Genomic DNA, 18,693 nt, shown 5'->3' on the forward strand with positions numbered 1-18,693 from the left:
ATTAACAATAATCAAGACAATGCAACTTTTTTTTAAAAGCAAGGCAATGCAACCTATCGTGGCAATATCATGAACAATAGGCTATAAATGTTAAATTCACTTAAAAAACGTTTTATTGTTAAGACAAATAACTATATTCATCATGTTTAGATTAGTCAGGCTTTACTTTACTTACCTTTCCATTAAACTTCAAATTAGTGGATGAACCGGAAGTTAAAACAAAAAAAAAATATTCATCATATTTAGAAATCATGTTGACAATGACTTTTGAGATAAAAAATACTTTTGCAAAAAGATCAAAACTTTTATTTTTATTTTTACTTTTATCCGATCTACATTAGAATGCGTGCTACAATAATTTTAATCATAAACCAAACATGCACATTGTTTGAATATTGATTGAGTTAATAAGATAAGATAATCTTCTTATTTAAATTTTGTAATTTATTTATTTTTAGTTCGTATTCAAAATGTCACACACAAACACACGTAAAGCATTCATTTTTCAATAATCCAAAATTTTATCCTTTTATTATATATATATATATATATATATATATATATATATATATATATATATATATATATATCAATTTCTTTTATATTAATTAGTCATCATCTATTCATCTTCATGAATGGCTTAAGGATGATACCGCAGCATAGCCTCTACTGCAATTGAGTTCCAATGGCCTCGTAAGCTTCTTCAAGAACCCTGCATTCTTTCCACAAGTCACTCTCACCCACCATCTACTGTGATAGTATTGGTGGTGCTACTTAACTTAATTATGAGACGATCCTGTGTTTCACTCCCTCATAAAGCACCCTTTTATTAGTAGCTTCCCATGCTCTCCACGTCTCTCACATGCAATTCCTTCTAGTCACCGACTTGTCTACTAAGCCATTATCGGGGCTTAGAAAATCATTTGTTCAAGGTTGGTGTCGTCTTCCTCACTGTCATCTTATTATTTGAATATTGTAATTGTATTAATATAGATGTTAACCTTCTATATATAATTGTGCATGTATATATGAAAATAAAACTGACACTCATTTGAGACCTATACACCCCCCACTGAATGAGAGAGAAATAACACTGATAGATATAATAGAAAAGAAAAGAAGAAATCAAAATAACAATGAAAAAGAATATACAAGAGAGAATAGTTAAATTTTATTAATCCCACTATTGTGATAAAAATTCTTATGAAATATATTAAGTATTAGAAGTAATTTTTTCATCACTTAACTTTGTTTTAACATATACTAAATATAAATATTTTTTTTACTGTATATCACAAATATTTCAAATTACCTACAATTTGGCATACATAATTGTCAAGACAATATAACATGATTTTTAACAATTAGAATGACAACATTTATTTTTTGTTAAATGTGTTATTTTACTAAATTTAACATCTCATCATTTAATTTCATACTTTTATATATATAACAAAATACATATATATTAGGAATAATTCTTATTTTTAAAATGTGAGAACTATAAATTTGCGTCATAGAATTATATATGATTAATAAAAATTAATTAGTGAATACATACTAATTAAAAAAAAGTCATATATTTATCTATATATCATTCAAATAAGATATACTAATAGTAGTTTAAATTTAGTGTTCTAACAAGCAAGTGTAGTCACTAGAATAACTCTTTATATTATAAAACGTTCTTTTTTCAATAATAGAAAATCACAGTATCACCCCTTCAACCAACTCTTTTATGCAGCATTCTCAAATTTGAACTTTGAACCACTACTCAGTGCCAGTGGCCACCAAATATCCTAATATGGTTTGCCATCTTTAGTTCTTAATTTGTCTGAGGATAGGACAATAACAATAAAATCGCTGCTTCCCACAGATTTATGATCTGTCTGTATTTCAAGGTTCTTTTATTGTCCTTCTCTGTTCATCACATCAAATTTCGTGTTCTCTTCTGATACCTTGGAAAAATTCTAGCATGCAGTTGGAGTAACAATTTCCTTACTCCACAAATATCTTAACCATTGATTTCTCTTCACTCTTTTTTCATTTCTTTAACCAATGGATGTGATATGCTTCTAAAGGCTTCACGGGTACACAATAATTCTTCCTTAACTTTGGAAGCTATATAGCTGGCACTTTCTCTGATGACCACAAGGGCCCAACATTTCAACACAAACACAAAGCCCTTTTTTAATTAAACATTTTCTGTACTACCATGTCTTGGGCTTTTTCATTCAGTTTTTAGTTTTTCGTTTTAAAATTGAAGTGCCCTTTAACTGACATACTCACTTCATGTGGTAATTTATTTAAAATTTAAAAATACACTTAGTGCCTCGCTGCTATCTCTGTAATAAGCGTTCTCACTTAAGGCTCAAGTGACACATGACAAAGTTCTTATCTTAATGTCTTACTAAAAGAAGTAAAAATTAAAATCTGTGTGTGACTGGCTACCATCAGCTTTCAGAGCAAAGAGATTTTCACTTACCTAGCGTAAGTGTAAATCACAACCTTAGCGAACAATAATTACTAGTAGTACTTTATTATACACTACAAAACCTTTACCATTTGGTAGCCAAATTTTCACAGAAACTTTTTACACAGCAACGGCTATGTTTTGTGTCAATGCTTTTTGCAATACAAATTATACAATGCATAATGTTTATACAGATCCTAATCCCAGTTGGAATGGTACTACTACACAAATTAGCGGTTAAAACAACTTTTTCAAAAAATTTAGGGGAAATTACTGATTTTTATGTTAATTAAAGTAACTGGCTTTATTCCATAGCATATGGGCTCGCATGATTTTGAGGCAGAAAAGGAATCAAATAAGCAGCTTTTCCCTATAAGAGGCACCATTATGGGGTAATTAGTGGAATGCCTTGCAAATGGTGCAATGCGTTTAGCCCGAAAAAGTCCACCTTCATGGGCTTAGAATAACGACAAAGCCTAATTAATTATCAACTCTCTCTCCCCATAAACTTGTGTTGGGTTGGGGTACGGAAGGAACCAGATATTACTCTTGAATGCATTTTCTAGCTGTGATACGTAGTAAATGTTTTTTGTCCTATTCACTAGTATTAATCAGTTAGAGTATCTAGATCTGTTAAGATATGGTCTGTGTCAGCGATTATGTGAGAGATTGATTTAGCCAAGGTTTGTTGTAGGAGTATCTTAAACTAACAATTTCCAAGGTAGTAGTAGTACTGAAAATTTTCATTTAATTTATCTTCCAATAATGTTGAGGGCGAGTCCTGGTGCAGCGGTAAAGTTGTGCCTTGGTGACTTGTTGGTCATGGGTTCGAATCCGGAAACAGTCTCTTTGCATATGCAAGGGTACGAAGTTTTTTTATCTTCCAATAATGTTGAGAAATTAATTCTTTCAGAAAGCTCATTGGTACTGATGTATTCAAGAATTGTGTATAGGTTATAAAATTGGAAGAAATGTCTAGGTTATAAAATTGGCAAGAGACAGATCTCAATGGAGGGGCAAAGACAACCTAGCTTATACACCAACTTCAATGATGTATTGCATTAATATCTTTTTCTTTTTTGCTAATATCTTAAATTTTAGCACCAACATGATCTACTTTTTTGTATTGAAACGTGATTTTCTGCTGGATAAAATAATGGAATGGAATACTTTTTTTTATTAGCCAAGGAAAATAAATATATTGCTAAGAGTACCAGGGGTACTCAACCAAACAACAGAAGAAAGGAAGTGAAAAATGTACTTCTGCCAATATGTCATTGAAGTTACTCTTCTTTTTTGTGGTCAGTTTTCATTGTTACGCCACCCCCTTTTCCTCCCAAAAGAAAGAAAAAGGAACCGCGGAGGACCATTATATCAGCAAATAATACTAAACTCAAATGTAAATTTCCTGGAATTTTCATCTGATACATGGTTTGTGTTTCATATCTTTGCACTCATGACTCAAGCAAAATCATAACTACAAAGAAGAGACATTTGTAAGAAACAAAAGAAGGAAAACTTAACAAGTTAGCAATTAAAAGAGATATCTGTGTTACATGGAGTACTTACATTTGCTTCAAAAGTATAGATAGGTTAATTAAACTCCATTTTTGGCTGCAGCAATTTAAAATGTTGATTGAAGATTAAACTGTCATTAAACATGAAATTCAAGTACTTTAGTGGCCGTGGGAATTAGGCAAATAAAAGATGGTCAGTTATGATATTTTCGAAATGTTTTATCCAAAGACAGAAACACACACAGCAGCATAAAAAGGCGGGGGGGACCCGTAGGCCAATACTACCTCTTTACTTTTCCCACAACTTAGAAAATAAAAAGGACTCTTCAATATAGAAAAAAAAATCAACGGTGAGAAATACTCATCATAAAGTCATATATCTAATATCTTCCCCACAGGAAGAACCATAGTCCATAGGTTCCTCAAAGCTTCAATCTTAAGAGCCCCCCCCCATTCACATGTTACATATACACCTTGTTCTAAAAGCCATCATTTGCTAGCCTGAAGAAACTTCCATTCTTTCCACAATGAGCAAACCCAAAACTCAAAGAAAACCAACCATGACCAAAAAGGTCAGCCAAAACCAAGAGCAACAGAAAACTGAGAAACAACCTTCATGGGTGGTGAGAGGCCTATTGGCTTGTAGGAATGTGCAAATCCAACAAAATCAGCAACAGCAGAAGGAAGCAAAACCACCCTCAGAAGCAAAAGAAAACAGGAAAAAACAGGAACAGAGAAAGCTGCAAGAGGAACGAGTCCCAGAAGAAAACAGCAAGAAGTGCAAGAAGATGAAATGCTCAGGCTCTCTTTGTAACAACACCAAGATCACTGCAAAGCCCGACACAGCAACCCCAGATGTTCACAACAAAAGGTTGTTATTAAGTGGATGCAACAACAACGATGCTTCCAGCAGATCCATGAAAGCACCTCTTAATGAGCTCAATGGAACCGTGTCCGCTACTTCTTCTTTGTCAGCATCTTCAACTTCTTCTGGCGGTGGCTCTTTGAGGGGAATGCCGTTTAGAAGACTCTCTGGTTGTTATGAGTGTAGAATGGTGGTAGACCCAGTTCTCGGTTTCACTAGAGACCCTTCTCTCAGGAGTAGCATTTGTTCTTGCCCTGACTGTGGTGAGATCATGAAAGCTGAAAGCTTGGAACATCACCAGGCTGTCAAACATGCAGGTATCATATGATACTAAGCACTTTTAACCGAAGAAAATAAGTTTTTCTCTTCGATTTTAAAGAAGTTTTTAGCTTTTGTTTTTCTGGTTTCACGTTTTTGAATATGATCTTAAGAAGTTAACGGTTATGGCTTTCATTATTTCTTAGTGAGCTTTCAAACATGTTATTTTTTTCCATCTAACTTCTTCAAAATTAATCTCCATGAGTTGATCTTAATTCGCTTAACTCTCTTATTTTTTGCTAAAAATATTCGAAGTTTATCCAAAACATATCTGGTATGATGTGATATATGTTATTTTTTTCGTCTAACTTATTCAAAGTTAACATCCATGAGTTGATTTTAATTCGCTTGACTCTTTTTTTTTTTGGCTAAAAATGTTCATGGTAAAGTTTATCCAACATATCTGGTAGAATATGATATATGATGTGATGTGATGTGATATGTAAGTGTTCACTTACAAAACACCATAATTGGCATTTTGATATGTGTGCCACTTTGCAATCCAAGATTATAATCATGACACCAAAGTACCATGATTTACAATACGTTTCACTTTAATATTTTTTACCAATTTCAGTTTCAGAACTGGGTCCAGAAGACACCAGCAAGAACATAGTAGAGATAATATTCCACTCCAGCTGGCTGAAGAAGCAATCACCAGTGTGCAAAATAGACCGCATCCTCAAGGTCCACAACACACAGAAAACCATAACCAAATTCGAAGAGTACAGAGACTCCATAAAAGCCAAGGCCACGAAGCTCTCAAAGAAGCACCCTCGTTGCATAGCAGACGGCAACGAGCTTCTCAGGTTCCACTGCACCTCCTTCAATTGCTCCCTGGGTCTAAACGGCTCCTCCAACTTGTGCAACTCGATACCACAGTGCAACGTGTGCAGCATAATCAAGCACGGGTTCAAGGTCACCGGAGGAGGAGCCGGCATCTTGACGACGGCGACGAGTGGGAAGGCGCACGACAAGGCGGCGTGTGTGGACGAGAGTGAGGAGAAGAGGGCAATGCTGGTGTGTAGAGTGATAGCAGGCAGGGTGAAGAAGAATATTGCAGAAGGTGGTGGCATGGAAGAGTATGATTCTGTTGCTGCTGCTGTTGGGGCTTATTCTAATTTGGATGAGTTGGTTGTGTCCAACCCGAGAGCTATTTTGCCTTGCTTTGTTGTAATCTATAGAGGCTTTTGATATCAATCACTTTTACTTTGCTTTGTTAATTAGCTCTTTTAATTAAGTTCTAGCATCATCTAGTTAGTTATGGGGGAAGTATTTGATCATTTTTGTATGTGTTGGTGGCTATCACTAACTCTCCAATCTATGGCAGACTTAATCAACGACTGTATATTACTACTACAACAATTATTAACCACATAATATAATCCTATTTATGTGTCTGTAGATTTAGCTGTTACAAGAAGTGGCTTTACTTTATCCACTCAATGTGTGTACGGACAGAACATATAATTGCTTTGCTTTATTTATCAGGTTAGTAATTTGACTCCATCAAACTACTATTTTCCTTTCTTTTTTTTACAGCAAATTACTATTTTTCTGAAACTGTCAAATGGGAAATTTAAGTAGAAATATATTCTATTGAGAAAATTACCACTTGTATGTTTACTGTTTTCAAAAACAGTTTTTTTTTTATTTAAAAAAAATTGTTTGTTTCTTCGAGACCTTTGAAAGTATTTTTATCTATCCCATGGGCTAAATTTTGTTTTATAAAATTTGTTTCCTAAGCATAATAATAGAACACTTGAAGAAACATCTCTTAGTTATTTCTGCTTTTTTTAGTTTTTAATTTAGATGAGAAATTGATTGTTGGGTAGTGTAAAATTATTTTAGAAAATAGTTTTTAAAACAAAATTCAGAAGTGATTCAAACAAATCCAAAATTACTGTACCAAAAAAGTTACTGTGCAAAAAAAAGTCCAAAAATTTCCATTTTTTAATAATCTCATTACAGTAGAAAGGGATTTGTGGAGGGGAGGACAGCAATTTTTTACAACCTGAACGCTCAATTTCTCAAACGACAAAAAAAAAAAAAAAACGGTTTGAAAATTGAAAGGAAAAAGACCTGAGACACTATCCTTGAAAGTCCCGAATTATTCTTATCTTTCTATATTTTTGTGAACTTTACATAAAGGTAAGCAAGTAGAAAGCATTTTACTATAATTTAAGCCATGACTGAAAAAGGTTAGTTACATCTATGATCTACCATTCTCATATCTCACCTGGTCCATTCTCATATCTCACTTAGTGCAGAAAACAATGGTCGGGGTCAAAGGCAAAGTCTGTACCAAGAAAGAACAGGTCAATGCAACAATGGCGAACACACTCCCAAGACTAAGGGCACTTTCTAATATATAATAATAATAAAAAAACTTAATGAGGACACTTCTTATTCTAATCGCTTCTTATTGAAATCACATTTGTTTTGGCTTATTGTTTTATTGAAATACTCATTTTCTATTTAAGTTGAATTCCATAACAGGAATAACTTCATAATTCTTACCATAGGTCAATATATGTAAAAAAAATTTTATCACTAGAAATCGAAAACACATATCAAAAAATTTATAACAAACTCACGTATATATGAACTTTTTCCTAAAACTTTTTTAAGTGCACTATTGTAGTATAATTAATATTAATGGAATTGAAGTCCTTCACAAACACATATAATAGTTGGGACTAAGCCCAAAAGGAATATTAGAAGGAAATAAGGCGAGGAACTGAAACTCCCACGACATCAGCTAAAAACAAATAAGTCCTTCATATGCTGTTTAATAAGTGAACCTCACGGTCTAGATTTGGTTTTTTTTATTAGAGATCTAGATTTGCGTGGTGGTGTGTTGCGTTTCCATCGAATCCGGAACAAGTTGACTCTTGTTTTGTACTCATTGTATTATGATTAAGGATCGCATTGGCCTTTGATACCCAAAGTTAAGCAACTCGGCATGGCCTTAAGAACCACCACCAATGTCAAGAGAATTGTGAATATTAAAACACAAATTACTAAGAACTCTTGTTTTCTTTGGCACTGATCATAAGCCACGTCATGATGTAGCCACCTGGTCCATGTAACGCTTGCATTGTAGCAAAAGACGAAAGAGTTCTGCTTGAGCTTAGATTACTCGTTAGTGCACATAGTGACCACTGACCATTCAGTTCTTGATAGCAAACAAAATATGGCGCGAAAAGAGTGGGCAAAAAAGCATTCTGGCGTGGGAGTTTCGCGGTAATTTTTGCAGTGTTTACTAGTTATTGGAAACTGTGAAGGAATCAGAACTTGACATGCCATGCTTGCTTGTTAAGATCGAAACAAAAATAAACGCTATAGTAGGAAGTCAGAATAAAGTGCGAGTCGGCAGACAAAAGTGGGTGCAATGATTGAGAAAGAAATAAACATGGCATGAGAATAAATTCCAATTCCATGGAAGGCTTCAAAAATTAAATTCCATGTAATTTAAGACACTGCCAGTGCCACTAGCATGCACGGTGGAGACGTTGCACAACAGCAATTAGTCGGCCTTATGCAGGAAGCATTCAGTGACTGTGAGTGATGATGAGATGAGGAGGTGGGGTTCACCATTTTAATCTTCTCTTCTCCTAGTGGGACCCACCCATGTCCCCAGTGTTTGCATAGTGCTCATGATGGGTCAGGTACTCAGGTTCATATGGTTTGGACTGTACTGTTGCACTTGCTAAGTGGCTTCCCAAGAACACTGTGCTCTCCTAATTTAGGTGCCCCCACTTATTCAAGCTTTGTAAATTGCAACTATTACCAAGCAGATATTCAGTTCACTTCTATGGCTTGGAAAGACCAAATTGGTGCATGATATAGTTCCAATCACGGCTAATGTAAAAGATAGTAATGTACTCAACCATAGTAATGTAAAAGATAATAGAAAGAAAATTTGTGGCTTTAAAAAATTGTTGCAAATCAAACAATTAGCAACGTGTTTTTATCTTTGTTTCCCTCGGACCAGGTACCCAGAATTCCCCTCTGATCAAATAATACAAAAAGTGGTAGACATAGCTTGAGAGGTTCTTGTCTAACCCCAACATATCGGTGCTGCTTAGTGGTGTCTCAATCTGTACTCAAACTCGGGCAAATAGGACGGAATGAGAGAAGACAAAATAGAAAGAAAGTGATGATGCTAGTCCGCGGTGGCATTTCCAAAACACAGAATGATTAATGCAAGATAAGTCAACTTCAAGCCAAATGTATCATCAACTTACTGTTCTGTCCAGTTTCAACAACCTTCATTTCTTTTTATCTACTTATTACTGTACTTAATAAGATAATGCAGAGATTATAAAATGTCTTTAGTAATCCCATTTATGTTAAAATTATTTTTAACTGCCTAAATAGGCAGATAAACAGAGACGATTTTATTCAAAAGTGGACAAATAAAAAGAAAAAGGAGTAAGCCTAAACCAGTAATCAAGCCTAGCCATTTTCTTCGATAATCACTAATTCATTCTCTCTTAGAATTATATATTCAGAGAATTCACTGTAAAAAGAAAAAAGAACTATAACACTTAAATGAAAAAAAAATAAAACAACAAATGCTAGCAACACACTCTTTATTATTAATTCATTCACTAAGATTCAACGCTCTACATAAAGGGGCTTGTTTACAAATTAAATTAACTTTTTAGATAGTTGATCACTAATAGTGTGTTTAAAAGAATGTGTTGCTAGTATTTCTTAAATGATATAGGCCAACCTTACCATATGCTAAAAATGTCAAGCTGCTTAATTATGAAAAGGTAAGTTTGTAAACAAGCAATGCATGCAGCAAAAAAAATTCAGAAAAGGTAAGTTTGTTTAATTACAATACTATTGTACAAAAAGATTGAATAAACTTAAAAATTCCCAAAAAAGGTACTAATATAACTATTAGAAGCACTTGCAATTTAAGTGGCATGGGTGACACTGACACATCTGATTTTAACCAAATTTGAGTTTCTTAAATGAGTGCTCATTATCAAAAGTAAGTGGTTAATTGAATTAGTATGTTCTATATGGTTAATTATGATGTAATTAATATGAAACTAAAATTGATTAATGAAAACCAAGTATAATTAAAATTATAAGCGAATAAAGCTATTGAAAGTACAATTGTATTTACCTTTTTTAGTTTGTACCTTTTTGTTGGTGGAGGCAAACATTGAATGTGTGAAACCTCATAGCAAGTATTGAAAGCATATCGAATTGAACGGCTGCATATACTTAATTGTGTATTCTTTGGTGTAGCACTGTAGTATCTTCCATCTAGATGTCCTTTAAAATTTGACACTTCTGCGCTTTTACCTTCAAATTGAACTGGCAGTCACCAAAACATAAAGACTGTTTCACGGTACAAATTTCAATCACATATCATTCCTTATAAGTTGGATCGATCAGCGACTTGTCAGGAAATATCTTATTTACAAGGAATTAAGCTAGCTGAACCGAGCCATTCATAAAACCAGCATTCTCAACTAAAGATCTCGATCCAGCTTTTTCCAGCTCCTTTTATACCTACTTTTCTTACAGCTTCTCGTACTTTGCTTAAATTATCCCACATTCCAAGTGATGCATAAACATTTGACAGCATTATATATACTGAAGCATCTTCTGGTGAGGTAGCAAGAAGATGCTCAGCAACAATATTTGCAAGATGTCGATTCTTGTAAGTTCCACAGGCATCAAGCAAGGAGCACCATATGGTTTTGTCAGGCTTAAATGGCATATCATTAATCAAGTTTCTTGCTTCTTTAAAACGTCCTGCCTTAGCAAATATATCAACCATACAATTGTAATGTTCTGGGCATGGTGTCAATCCATGCTCTGTTTCAATAGACTTAAATATAGTCCATGCCTCTTCAACTAGGCCTGCATGTCTACATGCAGTAAGAACACCTAGAATGGTGATTTTGTTTGGCTTTGTACCTGATTCTATCATCTTATGCAGAATACTAATTGCCTTGTCTGCTCTTCCATTTTGTGCACATCCAACAATAATCCCGGTCCAACTCATGGTATCTATTTCATAAAGACAGTCAAATAAAGCTAAGGCATCCTCAATCTCACCACATTTTGCATACATATCAGTAAGAGCAGTTGTAATAACTCTCTCTGATTCATACCCCTTCTTAAGACAGAAAGAATGAATTTGCTTGCCACTTTGAAGAGATGCCAAACTTGAAGAAACTTTCAGAACAATTGATAGGACAAAATGATCAATCTCAAGATCCAAATGAACCATATCCATAAAGAGGGAAAAAACTAATGTTCCCAAACCAAGTCTAGCACAACCAACAATCAAACTAGACCAAGCCACAACATCTTTATTTGGCAACCTTTCAAACAATCTTAATGCACTGTTAATATTGCCCTGTTTTGCATATAGATCAATAAGAATGCTTCCAACAACATGATCCAACTCATAGCCACGGGTGATGATCAATCCATGCACTTGAGATGCCAACCTCAAGTTATCAAAATAGATGCAGACCTTTAAAGCAATACTAAAGGTATAGGAATCAAACTGTGCACCAGAATGATGCATACAAGCAATCATACCGAGTGCCCTCCACCAATCCCCATTGGCAACATACCCAGAAAGCATAGAATTCCATACTGCCAAGCTTTCAGCAAGAGGAGAGTTCTTATCAAATATCTTCATTGCTTCATCTAATAGCTTGCAATTCGAATACATATCAATCAATGATGATATACAATAACAGCTACACTCAAGCCCAGACTTTATAATACAACAATGAATCTGTCTCCCCATGGTTAACTCGCCAAGAAGACCGCATGCTTTGAGGGCACATGGGAATGTGAACGCATCAAGTTTAAGGCCCTTCCCATGCATCATAGAAAGAAATTGCAATGCATGGGGGCTAGCATTATCTGCAAGACCAGCAATGATGCTATTCCAAGACACAAGGTCTGGTTCTGGCATTTGATCAAACAGATTAAACGCATCTCTCATCAGACCCTGTTTAGCATGTCCAAGAATGAGGGTGTTCCATGAAGTAGAATTTTTACACGGGATTTCATGGAAAACTCGTTTGGCATCCATCAAGCTCCCACATTTGACGTACATGTCCAAGAGGGCATTCATCAGAACAGTGTCAAACTCTAACCTAGCTTCAGATACATGTTGGTGGACCAACATGCCCAATTCAACATCACCCACGAGACCACATGCCTTGAGAACCGCAGAGTACAAAAACTGATTGGGTTGCACGGTTTTGGATTCCAGCATGTGGTTGTAGAGTGTAAGAGCCTCGTGGGGTCTCCCAGAATTGGTGAATGCAGAGACCATTGTTGTGAAAGAAACTATGTTCCTGTGAGGCATTTCGTCGAAAAGGGTTCGTGCATCATCGAATCGGGAACACTTTGCGTAGACAGAGATGATGCTATTAAGGAGAAAAATGTGATTTGAGAGGCCAAGTTTTATTATAAGAGAGTGGAGTGATTTGGCATGTTTGATAGCTTGAAAGCGTCCACAACAGCGTAAAGCTAACTGGATTTGGTTTAAATCCATTGCCAACCCATTACGCGTTGAATTACCATACTGAAAGCATTGCTGAATGCTGAGGATAAGAGAACGATCGTTGAAACAGTGCCTTGAGTATTTTGACACTATTTTTTTAAAACAGCTAGAAAATTTGTGAAGAATGGTCGAATAATTCTCACACGTTGAAAGTTGTGTGAAAGATATATCAACATATATGACATCAACTGAAAAATCAATTCCCGGATATTCACTGAAATGAACTCAATTTAATGCAACGGCCAACGGCCATAGCAAAAAAACTTTTTTTTTTTCTTGATTGCACCAGTAGCAAAAAACATAAGCAGTAACAACTGCTCTAATTTTTTACTTCGCGAAAAATTAACCAATTCATATTGGCCTTTTTTTATCCTTGGTCTTTGATAAAAGTTTTAAATGTTTTTAATTTCTATTAATTAGTAAAAAATAATTTTTGAGCCGAAATGACACTTCTACTCGCACAAATGTTAGATGAACATTGAAAATAGAAAAACAAAATAATTGTTTTGGATTGTGCAACATCTTAAAATGAAAATTTCACAGAAAAGTTAATTTTATCCTCTAGGTATTGATTATTAAAAGAATAAATAATACATGTACAAATAAAATAAACATTTTTTTTAACAGTCATTCAATCTTAAATGAATTTTTATAATAATTATGTTATATTTAGAATGATTTTTTATTAGTTGACATGAAATTCAATAACAATGAAGTAGCACCCTGCGATACCCAACAACTACCAGAGTCTTGCTACGGTAACAATTCTTCCAACTCAGGAACAGAGCTATTGGAAGTCGAAAAACTAGAGACATGGGCAGCAGATGTACGAGAGAACAAATGAGGCATGACATTCATCAATCAGGAATGTTAGATTGTGACAATTCGACTGGAGTGAGATTACCGTAGACAGCTACATTCTGGTAAAGGGTCAGATGTAGGCAGAAGTTTTCAGACAATTTTTTCTCTCTCAGGGAACCATGATATTTGCAGTCACATTCACTAGGCATAGCTTCCATCATACCATATGACTAGCCGGCAAAGGGAATTCATAGACCCTGGATTGCAACGCGTGATTATTCAACAGTAGTACAATGACTCTGAGTAGGGGATCATCATTGTGTTGGTGTTTAAAAATTCATGGAACTAATGATGACATGCAAACGCTAATAAGTGTTCTTCAAATATTAAATAAAGAATTAAAAATAATTTTTTTTATTGAAATTATAAAAATTACACTTTCCACAAAACTCCTGTAATTTTAACAATAATTTTTTTTGTTAAATTACTTAATTAATATCCTAAAGACATTAATTAATCGATGAGATCGTATATTACGGACATCATGATTTGTCTCAATTTTCATAACATCTTTGGAAGGGGTGGCGCTTCTTGGTAGTTGTCCAACGCAATGAGCTACCTCTATCTCACATTCAAAGCTGACAAGACTATAGCAGTTAACATAATTTTCCCCAAAATATTTATATCATTATTTCAAAAAGAAAAAACTTTATCGGTTGAAGACTATTATATATGAAATCAGTAACCATGGTATTTATTGATTACTCTACTTAGGAAGCTACAACAGTTCATGTATTTTGCAAAAAAGGTCAATATCAAGTCAGACACCCGTAACATCTAAAAGGCACCGACCCTATCACGCGGAATCAGGCGCAGTTCTGAACCATGCTTAAGGAAGACATTGCCTGAAGAAATGAAATATACAGCTTGTCAAATGAAAGATAACAACTACCAGCAACCTATGTATAATATAATTTTTCATGATTGGAACTACTACAAAAAAATGTGAATCAAGCACTCTCAACCAAGGTTTTTAAAACTGAACTGGTCACTAAATCGGTGTTGACACTAATTCAAGGTTCAATGACACAATCGTGATTGATCCGGTTTAATAAAATAATATATATTTTTAATATAATATACTAAATAATATTAAACAAAAATACCAAAATTACAAAGCTGAAATCAAAGACAATATAGTATTTTGGCTAAATGTCATTTTTTCCCTCCATTATGAATGCTTCATTTTATTTCCTTAAGTTATAATCGCTTCAGTTTGGTATTTTAAGTTTTTGAAAGTTTTATTTTTATACTTTTTTCGATTTTCCCTTTAAAACGTTTAATTTTGTCAATGTTTTAGATTTTAAAATAACTAATGTCAAATAGTGAGACTAAAAACTACACTATCTTTATTTTATTTAAAAAAAAATTAAACTTCTAAAAAAGAGGTACAACATAACCATTTCAAGTATATAATTAAATTTAATCAGAATAACACCATCCCAAATGTTTGGGTGACAATGTTTTTATTTTAGCCTTGTGTAATAACTTTTTATGGAGAAAATTGTGGCAGTAAACCATTATTTGAAGAGGAAAATATGATGATTCTTCAAACATAGAAGAAAGTTAAAGAAACAGATGATAAAACACTGCCATACCTGCGCTCTGCTGGGGATTTATGCCAACACCATCTACATGCATACAAAGGAATAAATATGAATGTAGCAGATCTAAGATGAATATTACTGAAACAAGCTAGGCTTTCATAATGAAAGGTTGACAGTCAATAATATACATAAACAAAAATACTCTAAAATTTTGTAATTCTTCATTCGCTGGATTAATGTAACTTGTTAGTATTCGTAGCTTACCTTTCCCATGTTTCTTTTCCTTCTTAATGAACAGTACTATGCTTTTAGTAGTGCAACAGTAAATGCCAAAGGTCACAACATATGATGGGCTCACCAAGTCAGTTCTAATAACTAATTTGTCAACCAGCCCCAATTAAATCTCAATCCATTTGAACTTTTTATTTTTTGGAAGTGAGAAGATCTTTGCACTGTAATTTAAAGGACATAACAGCAACAGCTGAGTTGATTGAGAATACAGAGATTAGATATCTTGTGACAATGTTGCCACTATGAATCATGTTAACTTTGAATGTTTACCAGCAACTTAACTAGAGAATATAATAAAACCTAAAGGCTACCTGATTCAATCTATTCTAATAATCCAATTCACATAACACAGTAAAAAGATAAAAGGGTTACTAACAAAATTCCAACACCAAAAGTTAGAATATATAGACTACAAATTTCAAAGGGTCTATAGTTACAACTTACAAAATGCCTTAAATAACTGTAATAAATGCCTAAAGAAAATAAAAAAGAAACAACTTCAAATTTGTGCTAAACACATTAGCCAAGCCAGACATTACTTAGCTTGTAAAGGAGACAGCCCTTAAAAGTGAAGAATACAAGGTATACGAAATAAGCCAATATTTTGGAGCTGAGATGTACAAAGTTTCCATTAATCTAATAATAATTATCATATCATTTTCATCTGCCTTTAAAAATCAGCCTCGTTCCGTCAACGCCTTCCTTACTATATTATGAGTAAACAATAATTGTCTTCAAAAGTGGCAACCTTTGTTGATTTAGTACCTAAAAATATGCATGCATACATAATTTATTTCTCGAATTTGTAAACTTCAAGGCAAACAAGTCTTCTTTCGTGAAGTTGACCAAATATGAGTACTAAAAGTTGTCATAAAATAGCCAGATTCCGGAATTACATTGTTATCTACATGTAAACTTTCAATTACAAATCAACAAATTTGCCACTTTTAAGGATGAAATTCAGAAATAAGGACTTAAAAAAAAGATGAAATTCAGAAATAGGATGTATACAATTTAACTCCAAGTCTATAAATTTTATAACGAATCAGTTCTTCCTTCACGCAGTTGACCAAATTTGAGGACTAAATTTGTGATAGCATTCATAGATTCGGGAATTAAGTTATATACACACAAACTTTGAAAGGATAAATCAACATAGGTTGCCACGTTTAAGGACGAAATTGTATATTGACTCTTATCAAATTGTGGATGCAAATCAGCTGAAAAGTAAAAATAAAGTACAGAGAACGTGACACTTACGAAACCAACGATAAATCGATGATAAAAAGTATTTTCTTAATCCAAAAACATTGCGGGTGTGGCCAAGCTTTTGTGATCCCAAAGGCTAAAAGCTACCTAAGGAAGGAAAAACTCGTGAAAGGCACCCACCATGTATTCAATTTTCACCACCACACAACCACAACACGATTTTCCAGATTACGAGAAACCCTAAATATCCTAAAACTCTCAACCTCATCAAAAAGGAAAAAGAAAACATTGATCTAAATCAGGATAATTAGTTACCGTTGGTGATGATAGCGCTGGTCTGGGGCGGGACTTTGAATTCTTCGGCGGCGAATTTGAGAACGGCAGTAAAAGGTGCCGCCTCTGGAACGCTAAACCTGAAAGAAATTCAGAAAATCGAGATTAGGGGATAAAAAAAAAAGAAGAAAAAAAGAGAGATTTGGGAAATTTTGTTGAGATTTAGATATATACACTTTGAAGGGTAACTTTGGATCGGAGGTGAGTGTGACTTTGAACGAAACCTTTCCACCACCCGCCATTTTCTTCTAATGAATCTGCCAAATTCCCCTTCTAACGAAATACTATGATGGTGATGATATTCTTCAGCGTAGTTCTGACGCAACTGTCGTTTTGTTCAAAACGACAAGGTGAGGCAGATTCTAAAAAATAAAACAATTTTTGGTGAGCATCTATGAGTCGAATTTCGGATTAAGACAAATTTTGTTTTTAATACAAATTAGTCAATTACATTTTCATTTACTCAAATTTGAGAATATTTTTCATAAATATTGGATAATTTCTTACATTCTATGAGTATTTTTAAATAAATTTACATATTTTAAATAATAGAATTATATAAAAATTAATACGAAATAATGTATACGTGAATATCGATATTTCCAATAAAGATACCAAGCAAATATGGTTCCTTTTATTTTTCCTTATAATCAAATTGAGTGTTTCTTTTCTTTTCTTTTTTAAAATTAATTTTTTTAATAATTAATGATCGATATATAGTTATTCAAAATATAAATATAATATTTCTGCTATTCGTAGGACATGTAAATATTAGAAATTAAATTTTAAGAATGTCAATACTCTCTCTAAAATAAATCGTACCAAAATCATCTTCTATGATAAGTAAATTTAATAAATATTTTTAATAAAACCTTTCAAATCCTTTTTTCAACTTTATAATTTTTATTTACTTTTCAATAGGCGTTTATGATTAATATGTGTATTTTAAAAATCATTAAAAATCAATAAGTATAATGCATAGTTATTTATAAATAAATATTAAAAATATTTAAAGAAATAACTTAAGTTATATACTATGTTATTAATAAGAAAACGAGTTTAATGATTATATATTTATGATATAAAATAATTTAATATTATTATCCAATCATAAATTATTATTTTTTTATAAGATCGTAAATCACTGTTAATATGTATTATTTTGTAAAAATCAACAAACTTATTATATATGATAATTTATGATATAAATGATAGTGTAAATCTTACATGTAAATGTATATTTTTTTTTCTCCTAAACTATTTTTTCAAAATTTTATAAAACTATTCTAATTGGAAAAAAATATTTTAGTAGTAATTCGTAATATCTATTTGTTATTGATAACAGAAAGTGATTATTGAGTAAAAAGATACGAAAAATAAAAATACATTATTATGGAATAATTATTTAAAATAATAACTTGATTTGATATAAAGCATAAAAATAGTCATAAAATTGAGGAAAATATATAATTGTGAAAAAATTCCATATAAAAATTATACTACTCTTGAAAATAATGATATAAAATTGTCAAAAATATATAATTATGAAAAAAGTCCATATAAAAACGATACTACTCTTGAAAACAATGATACCAAATTGTCAGAGTGTTGTGGACTAACTTAGCCCAAACCCAATTAGCAAAGCTACAATGTTTTTTGTTCTGATCATTTTACTATGCACACCTGCCACAAGACAGGAGGGAAAATGCATGTCC

General features: G+C 33.1%; 3 protein-coding genes across 4 annotated transcripts; 1 reads left to right on the top strand and 2 right to left on the bottom strand.

Annotated features, from left to right (window-relative positions):
- The first annotated feature begins 4,297 nt into the window (after window positions 1-4,297).
- LOC100814186 (uncharacterized) lies at window positions 4,298-6,513 on the top strand. Its single transcript, XM_003526563.5, has 2 exons — window positions 4,298-5,172; window positions 5,751-6,513. The coding sequence occupies exons 1-2, from the start codon at window positions 4,518-4,520 to the stop codon at window positions 6,365-6,367; spliced, it is 1,272 nt and encodes a 423-aa protein (XP_003526611.1). The 5' UTR covers window positions 4,298-4,517; the 3' UTR covers window positions 6,368-6,513.
- A 2,010-nt stretch (window positions 6,514-8,523) lies between these two features.
- On the bottom strand, window positions 8,524-13,113 carry LOC100780678 (pentatricopeptide repeat-containing protein At4g08210). Its single transcript, XM_014776339.3, has one exon. It carries the CDS (start codon window positions 12,726-12,728, stop codon window positions 10,668-10,670), a length of 2,061 nt encoding a protein of 686 aa, XP_014631825.1. The 5' UTR covers window positions 12,729-13,113; the 3' UTR covers window positions 8,524-10,667.
- Window positions 13,114-14,269: 1,156 nt separating this feature from the next.
- On the bottom strand, window positions 14,270-17,374 carry LOC100306035 (ubiquitin-fold modifier 1). 2 transcript variants are annotated; one of them, XM_003526564.5, is made up of 4 exons: window positions 17,153-17,374; window positions 16,961-17,058; window positions 15,197-15,229; window positions 14,270-14,443 (listed from the first exon to the last, which is right to left on the bottom strand). In XM_003526564.5, exons 1-4 carry the CDS (start codon window positions 17,218-17,220, stop codon window positions 14,376-14,378), a joined length of 267 nt encoding a protein of 88 aa, XP_003526612.1. In that variant the 5' UTR covers window positions 17,221-17,374; the 3' UTR covers window positions 14,270-14,375. The 2 variants fall into 2 exon arrangements, with proteins under 2 accessions (XP_003526612.1, XP_014631827.1); XM_014776341.3 differs by lacking the exons at window positions 14,270-14,443; window positions 15,197-15,229 and adding an exon at window positions 15,817-16,201 and having other exon boundaries at window positions 17,153-17,317.
- Between the last annotated feature and the right edge of the window lie 1,319 nt (window positions 17,375-18,693).

This window comes from Glycine max, chromosome 6 (genome assembly GCF_000004515.6).
Source record: "Glycine max cultivar Williams 82 chromosome 6, Glycine_max_v4.0, whole genome shotgun sequence".
In the NCBI taxonomy this organism is placed as follows: domain Eukaryota; kingdom Viridiplantae; phylum Streptophyta; class Magnoliopsida; order Fabales; family Fabaceae; genus Glycine; species Glycine max.